This window comes from Bubalus bubalis, chromosome X (genome assembly GCF_019923935.1).
Source record: "Bubalus bubalis isolate 160015118507 breed Murrah chromosome X, NDDB_SH_1, whole genome shotgun sequence".
Lineage (NCBI taxonomy): Eukaryota > Metazoa > Chordata > Mammalia > Artiodactyla > Bovidae > Bubalus > Bubalus bubalis.
Genome location: NC_059181.1, coordinates 137072132 through 137084633, shown reverse-complemented (window position 1 = coordinate 137084633; position 12502 = coordinate 137072132). Strand labels below are relative to the sequence as shown.

The 12502-nt window shown below is 41.8% G+C and overlaps 1 protein-coding gene across 5 annotated transcripts in view; it reads right to left on the bottom strand.

Annotated features, from left to right (window-relative positions):
- LOC123465423 overlaps nt 1-12502 on the bottom strand; it is an 88666-nt gene that overhangs the window by 24161 nt on the left and 52003 nt on the right. For 4 of the 5 annotated variants that reach the window (XM_045164487.1, XR_006640655.1, XR_006640654.1 and 1 more), the window contains one exon: nt 2881-3942. The exons of the other annotated variant lie outside the window; for it this stretch is intronic. In XM_045164487.1, the coding sequence (XP_045020422.1) occupies nt 3573-3942 (370 nt within the window). In that variant the 3' untranslated portion in view covers nt 2881-3572. Of the gene's footprint in view, nt 1-2880; nt 3943-12502 lie in introns of those variants that run through there. 5 annotated transcript variants of the gene reach the window in all.

Sequence of the window (12502 nt, the reverse complement as noted above, 5' to 3'; positions counted from 1 at the left end):
GTTGATTTACAATATTGTGTTAGTTTCTGCTGTACAGCAAGGTGACTCAGTTATACACATACATATATCCCCTCTTTTTTAGATTCTTTTCCCATACAGGTCATTACACAGTATTGAGTAGAGTTCCCTGTGCTATACAGTAGGTCCTTATTAGTTACCTATTTTTTATATGAAAGTCTTAGTCGCTCAGTCATGTCCAACTGTTTGCAACCCCATGGACCGTAGCCCTCCCGGCTCCTCTGTCCATGGGATTTCCCAGGCAAGAATACTGGAATGGGTTGCCATTCCCTTCTCCAGGGGATCTTCCTGACCCAGGGATTGAACCCAGGTCTCCTGCTTTGCAGGCAGATTCTTTACCATCTGAGCCACCAGGTAAATGTGTATCTGCTAATCCTAAACTCCTAATTTATCCTTCCCCCACGTCTTTCCCCTTTGGTAACCATAAATTTGTTTCCTGTGTTTATATTTCTACATCTATGTTTTTTTTTTCTGTGAGTCTGTTTATGTTTTATAAATAGATTCATTTGTACCATTGCTTTTACATTCCATGTATAAGCAATATCATATATTTGTTATTCTCTGTATGACTTCACACAGTATGATAATATCTAGGTCCATTCACGTCGCTGCAAATGGCATTATTTCATTCTTTCTATGGCAGGGTAATATTACATCATATATATGTATCACATATTGGAAGAGTGATTTTTATTAAAGTGGCATAGTTGAGAGCAATATCAGGGCTTAAGTGTGGCTGGGTAAGTGTAGCTTGAGAAAGAGTGCAGAAGAGATAAAGGTGAGGAAGTTAAGGAACGCAGAGATGGAGGCATTGAAAGGCATGTTCGTATGGACATGTCATCTGTGATAGTGGGGGCGCTTCTGGAGGAGAAGAAAATCATGAACTGTTTTCCCAAAAGTCTTTAATGAATGAGAGGGAGTGGGGAGAGATGACAGGGATTGGGAAGGGGAAAGGTTAGTACAACCTTATAGTATGGATCTTGGGAGAGCAAGCCATTAAACATCCTTCAAGGTCTCTCCTAATTTTTGCCATTCTCTGATCTTTCCCCAGTTGACCAGGTAACTCCCCAGCTTCAAATACCTCTCCTGAGGGCTCCCAAATGAATATCTCTAGCTCTGATCTCTCTTCTGAGCTTTAGACAGCCTATCCCACTGCCTACTTGATAGCTGCTCTGCTTGGACCAAATCTATGACCTTCCTTCCAAATGTGGTCCACTTCCCATCTTCTGCATGCTGCGTGTTTGTGTGTTCAGTCATGTCTGACTCTTTGCGACTCTATAGACTGTAGCTCGCCAGGATCATCTGTCTATGGGATTCTCCAGGCAGGAGTAGTGGAGTGGGTTGTCATTTCTTTCTCCAGGGGATCCCCTATCTCCATGCTACCAATATCAATTGTCTAAGTCAGAAACTTGGAAATTATCCTTGACAGTTACTCCCCCTCTCCATTTCCCATGTCCAGTAGATTATTGAGTCCTGCTGACTTCACCTCCTAAGTAACTCTTGAGTTCATCCAATCCTTTCCAGTACCATCCTGGCCCCAGTTATCATCATCTCTTACCTGGTCTAATGAATTAGTTCTCCACACATCTGCCCCCTCTGGTCTGTTCACTCTGCAGCCAGAGTGTTTTGAATGCAAATCCAATCATGTTACCTGCCTGCTTAAACATATCAATGCCTTTCCATGCTTCTTAAGATAAAGGTCAAAAGACTTATGGCTCTATGTTCATCATAAGATTCTCATCCTTAACTCAACATTAGAGCCACCTGTGGAGACTTTAAGACATTGATACCTAGGAGAATTCCTGGTGGTCCAGTGGTTTGGGCTCTGTGCCATGGGTTCAATCCCTGGTAGGGGAACAAAGGGAACTAAGGTCCCACATGCTGCAGTACGGTCAAAAAAAAAAAAAAAAAAAAAAAAGGATATTGATGCCTAGGTCCAAACCCAGACCACTAAATCTGAATTTTCAGGAAGCCAAACTTGGGTATATTTCTCTGAGGATTTTAATTTTCAGCCAGAACTGGGAACCTCTGCTCTACATAGGTACCTCCCTACCGCTCCAGTTTCTTAATGGCACACATGGCCATCTTGACTCTGTTCCAGCCACACCGCCCTGCTATTAGTCTCTTGGACTGGAACATTCTTCTCCAGCCCACCCCTTTCACCTAGAGAGTGACAATTCATCTTTCAGATTAAGGGGTAATTAACTGTCATTTTCTAGCCCCCTCCCCAGGTACACATTAAATCAGATTCTTTCTAGCAGTCATCCAATCATATATTTGCATTTTATTTCGGTGGTTACTTGATTACTAAACTGTCAGCTCCGTATCTGTCACTCACTGCTGAATTCTTATTAGGTAGCACAGTGGCCACCACAATATAATGGCTCAATAAATATTTGATGGTTGAATGAATGAGAGGTAAGATGAAGTATATGAAACCATATGAGCCAATTATATTCTTTGATCACAACTGAATTCCTAATCTAGGTCATATACTGAACCCCTGTGGTTGGGCCCAGTATGGAATCAATGTCCTTGATTACAGCCTAAGTCCCTTTTCACAGCTGCTTCCACCACTGGCTCTCAATCCTGGCTGCCCATTACCATCACCAGAGAAGCCTAATGAAAAACAAAAAAAAAGCTGGCCCCACCCCAGACTATTTAAATCAGAACATCTTGGGGTGGGGCCTGGCCTGATTCGTTTTTTTTCTCCTAGCTTTACTGAGGTATGATCAACAAATTAAAAGTGTGTATTAACATATTTTGGTTGTACAATATGATGTTTTCTTACAGGTGTGCCTCATGATGATTTGATCTATGTATACATTGTGAAATGATTACACAGTGGAATTGACAAATCCATCACTTCACATAGTATCTTTTTATTTTTTTATGGCGAGAACACTTAAGATGACTCAACCATATTCAAGTGTATTGGGCTCCCCAGGTTATTTGAACTGGCATAGCTGCAGTCAAGAGCAATGCTGTGCCCCTTGCCCCTCCAGGTGTGGTCTAGGGCAGCAGCTGGGAGCTTTCTAGGAATGCAGAGTCTCAGGCCCCACCCACCTAAATCAGAATCTTCACTTTAACAAGGACCCCAAGCGATCTGTCCAAGCGATAACGTTTGAAAAGCAAGGCCAAGGAGCCGGGCAGCAGAGTGTGGACTTCCAGGTGTCCCCAGTTTCCAGGGGAGTGTGTGGCTGCTTGGTTGGGAGCCAGTCTCCACTCTTCCACAAGTCCCAACTTCACGGCTGCCTCCGCGTTTGGCTGGGCTGCTGGGTCGACATCCTAGCGTAGCAGCGTAAATCAAGTCTTCACATGGACCAAAACTCCCGACCTGGATAGCAGCAGCAAAACCCAGCTCTGGATTTCATCGGGAGAGCTGGGAAAAGCAGAGTATGTTTGCTAGGAGCCCTCTGTGACGAGTGGGAACAATAGAAGAAAGCATCAACCCTCGCGGTCCCGTCACGTCCCTGCACCCAACTACCCGCGGGGCTGGGCCTAGCAAGCCCTGCCCGCTTTGCTGAGCAGAGATGCTTGTCCGGGAATGGCTCTCAGAGCTTCTGCTCCCTGCAACTCTCCCCGACCCCACCCCACCCCTCTCCCCTCCCCTCCTCGGAATCAGACAGGTTCCGAATGTCTGCCTGGTTTTGGTCCGATTCTTGGGCTGGGTCGAGTAGGTGGAGCCGGGACCCCCTCGTTGCCCGACCCAGCCGGTCAGGGGAGACGTGAGCCCGGGGCTGGCTGCAGGCCCCAGGACGCCGGCGGGCTGCTCTGTCCCCCGGATCTGACTGAGCGCGTGGCTTCCCGGGCTGGCTGGCACTGCCTGCGCTGCCGCCGGCCCGCTGGTCCCGTTGCCCGGCCAGGAAATGTCTTCTTACTGGAAAGACGGCTGCTGTCTGCTGCGGCAGCGGGTGGCAGAGTCTGAAACCAATTTGCACAAGCCCTGGGTGACCAAAAAACTTTGTGTTCGTTTAGGGGAGTGTTCCGCTAGAAGCAGCGTGTTTTTTTTTTTTTTTTTAAGCCACCGGTAGGGTCCCAGTTCGTAAATGAGCCCGCCCCAACCCCACCCGAGGAGGGTGACAATGTAGGAAGCATTCCCACGGTGGAGGAGACTTTCACATCACTGGAGGTGCCGAGTCTCAGCGCCCAGGACACAGCCCCTCCAGAGCCAGCTGTTTGCCATGTAACTGAGAGCTGAGTCCTCTGAGGACACTGGGACCGTTGTGTAAACACTCTCCTTGTCTCTCCAGCAGCTGAGGGAAGCCAGGGCACTCAATTGTTGCTCAGCCAAAGTGCCAAGGTGCCTCCTTCTAAAAGCCGCAGGCACTGGGTCCTTCCCTGGAGGACACATAGCTTCTGAGAAAAGCAGACCGTGGCCCCTTTCACGGGAAAACATCTATAAAATCCCGTGCCTGGATGCTCAGCACTGGCCCTGAGGCTTGTATCCACCTGCCTCCATCCTGGCATTGGTTCCCTGGGCATGGGCCTGGTTGCCACTAAGAAACTGGCTCCCTTGTCAGCTCACTCTCACTCCCTGCCTTCTTTCTCCTGTTTCCTTAAGTTTTTCTTACTCTTCTCTTGTTCTCTCCAGCTTTCTTCATCATCTCTCCCCATTCATTCCATCTCTCCTTCTCTTCCTTCCTCCTCCTTCCTTCCTTATTCATTAAAAAAAAAATGCACTCATCAGGTATTAGGGCTTCCCTGGTGGCTCAGTGGTAAAGAATCTGTCTGCTAATGCAGGAGCTGCAGGAGACATGGGTTCGATCCTTAGGTGGGGAAGATCCCCTGAAGAAGGAAATGACAGCCCCCTCTAGTAGTCTTGCCTGGGAAATTCCCATGGGCAGAGGAGCCTGACAGGACACAGTCCATGGGGTTACAAAAGAGTCAGACATGACTTAGTGACTAAACAACATTAGGTATTAAGCACTGTAGTAGTCGGCTCGGGTTGCCATAATTAACACACCGTGGATTGGGTGGCTTAAACAACAGAAATTTATTTGCACAGTCCTGGAGACTGGAAGTCTGAGATCAAAGTGCCCACATGGTAAGGTCTTGGTGAGACTCTCTCCCTGGCTTGCAGCCTTTTTCCACTGTGTCCTCATGTGGCCGAGGGGAGGGGGATATTTCTCTTTCTCTCTTCCATTTCTTATCAAGCCACAGTACTATGGGATCAGGGCCCACCCTTATGACCTCATTTAACCAGATGAGAGCAGTATTGTTAACAAAGTGTGGACAGAAGGCAAAAGGAGAATGGAGGGGCAGGAGTGAATAGATGCCTCGAGAAACCAAGGAGGGTTTGACAGAAGAGGTGACTTTTGAGCTGGCTCTTGAAGCATGAGAAGGAGTTTGCCAGACAAAGAAGGGAGGAACTCTATTTCAGGCAAAACGAGTGGCATGTGCAAAAGCATAAAGTTGTGAAAGGGTGTGGCCTGCTTGATGAGCAGTGAAAATTTTTGTAGTAGTAGAGATGAGAGTATATAAGGAGGTGTGGCAGGGGATGCTGGAGATGCAACATGGAACTCTCTTGTGAAGGGTTCAAGCAAGAAATGATGATGGCCCACGCTAAGGTAGGGACAGTGGGGATGGAAAGTAAGAACAGAATGCTGGAGACATTAGCGAGACCAAATTAGCTGGCTGAATGGTGGAGTGAAGAGGCAGCAGGGAAAGCAACTCCTGGATTTCAAGCTTAGGGGACTGGCATAATGGACTGAGATATGGAAGGAAGAGTAGGTCTGAGGTGGGGGGTGAGAGTAGACACAGCAACTGTGAGGTATCTCCAGGATATCCTGCGGAGGTAAACTGGATGTGGTGAGTGAAGTAGGAATGGAACAAACTCTATGTAGGTTCATGAACATGTGTGAGGAAAGTATTTGATGCTCAGGAGAGAACTATGCCAAATGATTAGAGGGACTGGAGCTTAGCATTCACACAGGGCTGGGAATAATGCTGGTTCCCATCCAGCGAAAACTGAGTCATTGGTGAAAGTACACAGAAGGGTCTTGCCTTGGTATTAGAGAGTAATTAGTTCTACAATGAGCACTGCTCTGGTCTCATCTAACAAAGCTTAACAGCAAGACCCAAGAGGGATCAAACAATTTCCAAGAAACGTAGTTAAGTCCAAGAACAAAGTTCGAGAGTATATATAGCAAGGTTTCTCAACTTCAGAACAACTGACATTTTGAGCTAGATAATTCTTTGTTGTGGGGGCTGTCCTGTACATTGGAGGGTGTTTGCCATCATACCTGGCCCTACTTATTGGATGCCAAGACCAGAGAAACAAAGCCATCCCTGGTTGGGAATCACTGATTGTAGGAATACAGTCTTAGTAAAGAATCCAACAAAGTAGAACTCACAATGTGTGGCTCCAAAAAAAAAAAATTACCTGGCATTGACAGAGCAGGAAACTAAGGCCAATAAGAAGGTGGTAAATCGTTAAGAAGTCAAACCAGAACTGACTTACAGTTAAAACTGGTAAACAAAGATACTAAAACAGTTATTGTAACTGTATTCCAGATGTTCAGAAAGTTAAGTAGAGCCATGGAAGGTATCTTTTAAATACCCAAATCAAACTTACAGAGGTGAAAACTACAACATGTGATGTGAAAAATACATTGGATGGAATTAATGGCAGATGAGACACTGCAAAAAAAAAAAAGGCTAGTGAATTGAACACAAAGCAGTAGAAAGGATTCAAAATGAAATACACACAGAAAAGAGAATTTAAAAAAATGAACAGAACATCAGTGAGTTGTAGGAAAATTCAAGTGGCATAATCTAAATATAATTGGAGTCACTGAGGGAGAAAAAGAGACAAGAGGGAACAGAAAAATATTTGAAGAAATAATGGCCCAAAGTTTTCCAAATTTGATGAAGATTATAAACTGAGAGATCCAAGGAACTCAGCAAACTCCAAGTACAAGAAATATGAAGCAAGTGACATCAAGACACATCACAATCAAATTTCTCAACATCAGTGATAAAGAGAACATTTTAACAGCAGCCAGAGAAAAAAAGCATTTTGTGTACAGAGAAACAAAGATAAGACTTCTCATTGTAAACAATGCAAATGAGAAAACTATAAAGCAAAATCTTTTTAAAAACAAAGACAAAAACCCCTGTTAAGCAGGGATTCTACATCAGGCAAAAATATCTTTCAAAAAGGAAGGCCAGGGAATTCCCTGGTTGTCCAGTGGTTAGGGCTTGACCCATTCACTGCCAAGTCTGATCTCTGGTCAGGGAACTAAGATCCTGCAAGCTGCCTGGCAGGGTCAAAAAAAAAAAAGAAAGAAAGAAATACCAAACAGACACATACTACCAGTAATGGAAGGAAGATGATAGTAGATGAAAATATGGATCTACGAAAAGGAAGAAAGAAATATTAATAGTAACCATATGGGTAAATATATAAGATTTTGAAAAATTATTTAAATATCTTTGATAGTGGATTATTTAAGCAAAAATAATAATAATGCAGTGTGTGATTTATAATGCACATAAACAAAATGTATGACAAAAGTGGGAGGGGAGAAAAGGGCATATATTTACTATTATAAATATGTTTTCATGGTATAGGTTATGTGGTATATACCATTTGAAGATCAACTGAGGTAAGTTAAAGATGTTTACTATAAACCTAAAAGTAACCACTAAAATAATAAAACAGAGTCATAGCTGATCAACAAATAAATGAGATACAATAGAATCATAAAAGATATTCAATTAGTCCCAAAAAAGACAGAAATAAGAAAAAGAAAAAGGAAACAAAGAACAGATGGGACAAATAGAAAACAGATAACAATATGATAGACTTAAATCTAACTATATCAATAATTAATTGAAATGTAAATGATTTAAATACCCAAATAAAATGCAGAGACTGTAATTGGATATAAAAGCAAGAACCAATTATATGCTGCCTACAAGTACAGAACATTCAGAAAACTAAGATCATGAAATCTGGTCCCATCACTTCATGGGAAATAGATGGGGAAATGTGGAAACAGTGTCAGACTTTATTTTTCTGGGCTCCAAAATCACTGCAGATGGTGATTGCAGCCATGAAATTAAAAGATGCTTACTCCTTGGAAGGAAAGTTATGACCAACCTAGACAGCATATTAAAAAGCAGAGACATTACTTTGTCAACAAAGGTCCATCTAGTCAAGGCTATGGTTTTTCCAGTAGTCATGTATGGATGTGAGAGTTGAACTATGAAGAAAGCTGAGCACAGAAGAATTGATGCTTTTGAACTGTGGTGTTGGAGAAGACTCTTGAGAGTCCCTTGGACTGCAAGGAGATCCAACCATTCCATCCTAAAGGAGATCAGTCCTGGGTGTTCATTGGAAGGACTGATGTTGAAGCTGAAACTCCAATATTTTGGCCACCTGATGCAAAGAGTTGACTCATTTGAAAAGACCCTGATGCTGGGAAAGACTGAAGGCAGGGGGAGAAGGGGATGACAGAGAATGAGATGGTTAGATGGCATCACCAACTCAATGGACATGAGTTTGAGTGGACTCCGGGAGCTGGTGATGGACAAGGAGGCCTGGCGTGCTACGGTTCATGGGGTCGCAAAGAGTCGGACACGACTGAGTGACTGAACTGAACTGAACTGAACAAGTACAGATCTTCCTCTACTCACTTTGGGGTTATGTTCCAACAAACCAATCATAAGTTGAAAATTCATTTAATACACCTAACTTATTGATGCTGGGAAAGATTGAAAGTAAAAGAAGTGGGTGGCAGAGGATGAGATGGCTAGACAGCATCACCGACTCAATGGATGTGAGTTTGAGCAAACTCCAGGAGATAGTGAAGGACAGGGGAGCCTGGTGTGCCGCAGTCCATGGTGTGGCAAAGAGTTGGACATGACTTAGTGACTGAACAACAACAACACTGAACATCATGGCTTAGGCAAACCTACCTTAAACATGGGCAGAACACTCACATTAGCCTACAGTTGGGCAAAAATGATCTAACACAAAGTCTATTTTATATCGATAAAAAAGTGTTATATATCTCATGTAGTTCATTGAATACTGAAAGTTACAAACAGAATAGTTGTCTGGATACAGAATAGTTCTAAGTGTATTGATTATTTACCCTCATGATCACTTGGCTGACTGGGAGCTGTGACTCGGTGCTGCCATCCAGCACCACAAGAGAGTATGGTACCATATGTTGCTAGCCTAGGAAAAAAAATCAAAAATCAAAATTTGAATTATGGTTTCTATTGAATATGTATTGCTTTACACCATCATAAGGTCGAAAATCACAAGTTAAACCACTGTAAGTCAGGGGCTGTCTGTAAAGCATTTTAGCTATAAAGTTTAAAATAGGTTAAAAAAGTTAAAGTATGGGAAAATGATATACCATGGTAACACTAATCAAAAGAAATTTGGAACAGCAATATTAAATGATATTAAGCAAAAGTTAATATCAGAGATAAAGGTCATTTCATAGTGATAAGTGGATCAATTCATTAAGAGGACATGACAATCCTAAGCATTTATGCACCACATAACAGAACTTCAAAATACATGATGCAAAAGCTGACAGAACTACAGATAGAAACAGAAAAGTTCAAAGATACAGTAGAAAATTTCACCTCTCCTCTTTCATTAATAGAATGAGTAGGCAGGAAATCAGCAGCAAGGATCTAGAAGATAAGTATAACACCATCATCCAACTTGATCTAATTGACACTTATAGAACATTTCATGCAACAACAGCAGAATACATACTCTTTTCAAGAGCATACAGTACATTTACCAAGCTAGATAGATAATATTCTGGGCCACAAGTCTCAAAAATTCAAAATAATTAAATCATACAAAGTATATTCTCTGACTACAATGAATTTAAATTAGAAACCAATAACAGAAAAATCTCTGAAAATTTCCCAAATATCTGGAAACTAAATCACACACTTCTAAATAATCCACAAGGCAAAAAAGAAATAAAAATGTAGAGACTATTATGAAATGGATAAAAATGAAAACATGAAAGAGATGGGAATACCAGACCACCTGACCTGCCTCTTCAGAAATCTGTATGCAAGTCAGGAAGCAACAGTTAGAACTGGACATGGAACAACAGACTGGTTCCAAATAGGAAAAGGAGTACGTCAAGGCTGTATATTGTCACCCTGCTTATTTAACTTATATGCAGAGTACATCATGAGAAACGCTGGACTGGAAGAAACACAAGCTGGAATCAAGATTGCCGGGAGAAATATCAATAACCTCAGATATGCAGATGACACCACCCTTATGGCAGAAAGTGAAGAGGAACTCAAAAGCCTCTTGATGAAAGTGAAAGTGGAGAGTGAAAAAGTTGGCTTAAAGCTCAACATTCAGAAAACTAAGATCATGGCATCCGGTCCCACCACTTCATGGGAAATAGATGGGGAAACAGTGGAAACACTGTCAGACTTTATTTTGGGGGCCTCCAAAATCACTGCAGATGGTGATTGCAGCCATGAAATTAAAAGACACTTACACCTTGGAAGGAAAGTTATGTCCAACCTAGATAGCATATTAAAAATCAGAGACATTACTTTGTCAACAAAGGTCCGTCTAGTCAAGGTTATGGTTTTTCCAGTGGTCATGTATGGATGTGAGAGTTGGACTGTGAAGAAGGCTGAGCGCCCAAGAATTGATGCTTTTGAATTGTGGTGTTGGAGAAGACTCTTGAGAGTCCCATGAACTGCAAGGAGATCCAACCAGTCCATTCTGAAGGAGATCAGCTCTGGGATTTCTTTGGAAGGAATGATGCTAAAGCTGAAACTCCAGTACTTTGGCCACCTCATGCGAAGAGTTGACTCACTGGAAAAGACTCTGATGCAGGGAGGGATTGGGGGCAGGAGGAGAAGGGGACGACAGAGGATGAGATGGCTGGATGGCATCACTGACTCGATGGACGTGAGTCTGAGTGAACTCTGGGAGTTGGTGATGGACAGGGAGGCCTGGCATGCTGCGATTCATGGGGTCGCAAAGAGTTGGACACGACTGAGCGACTGAACTGAACTGAACTGAACATGATTTGTGAGATGCCACTAAATGTCTATAGTAGAAAAGAAGAAAGGTCTCAAATCAATGATTTTCAGCTTCCATAATAAAAATCTAGAGAAAGATGAACAAATTAAACCCAAAGTAAGTAGACAAAAGGAAATAATAAAGATCAGAATAGAAACTGAGGAAATAGAAAAGAAATAAATAATAGAGAAGATAAATGAAACCAAAAGCTTTGAGAAGATCAATAAAATTGTTAATCTCTAGCCAGACTGATCAGAAAAAGAAGAAAGAAGACACAAATTGCCAATATGAGGAATGACAGAGGTGATATAACTACTGATTCTACAGATATTAAAAGGATACTAAGGGAGTATTATAAACAATAAATTTGACAACTTAGATGAAATGGACAGGTCTCTTGGAAAACACAAAAGCTCACCCAAGAAGAAATGGGTACTGTGAATAGCCCTCCATTAGGGAAAGTGAGTTTATAGTTAAACACATGCTACAAAGACATCTTCTTGGCCAAATGGCTTCACTAATGAATTCTATAAAACATTTAAAGAAGTAATACCAATTCTATACAAAGTCTTCCAGAAAGTTGAAAAGGAAAACACAGTTCCCCATTAATTCTATTTGTGTTTATTATCAGCATTACCACGATAACAAAACCAGAAAAAGACATAACAAGAAAACTACAGACCAATATCTCTCATAAATACAGATGTAAAACTTTAACAAATCAATGTAACTAAATATATAAAAAGAATATAGCCACATCAAGTGTGGTTTTTGCCAGCAAGGCAAATTTGGTTTACCATTTGAAAATCAAGCAGTTGTAATTCACCATATTGATGAACAAAAAAACTCTAAGCATGTGATTATTTCAATAGATGCAGAAAAAGAATTTGACAAAATCCAACATCTATTCCTAAGGAAAACTTTCAGCAAGCTAGAAATAGAAGGAAACTTCCTCAACTTGATGAAGGGTATTATAAAAAACCTACAGTTAACATAACATTTAATGGTCAACTACCGAATTCTTTCCCTCTAAGATCAGGAGCAAGACAAGGATGTCTGCCCTTATTCAACATTTTACTGGAAGTTCTAGCCAATGCAAATTGTTAAGAAAATGAAACAAAAAGCATCTAGATAAGAAAGGAAGACGTAAAACTTTATTTGCAGATAACATGATCATCTATGTAGAAAATCTACTGAGATCTACAAGAAAGCTACTAGAACTATGAAGTGATGTTAGCAAGGTTTCAGAATACTAGATCACTTTTTATTTCTATATACTAGCAACAAAAATAATTGGAGATTGAAGTTTTTTTTTTTTTCTTTTTAATTCTTGGCTGCGGGCCCACAGCATGTGGGACCAGGGATTGAACCCATTGGAAGGTGGAGTCTGAGCCCCTGGACTGCCAAGGAAGTTCCAGAAACTGAAGTTTTCAAACAATGCTGTTT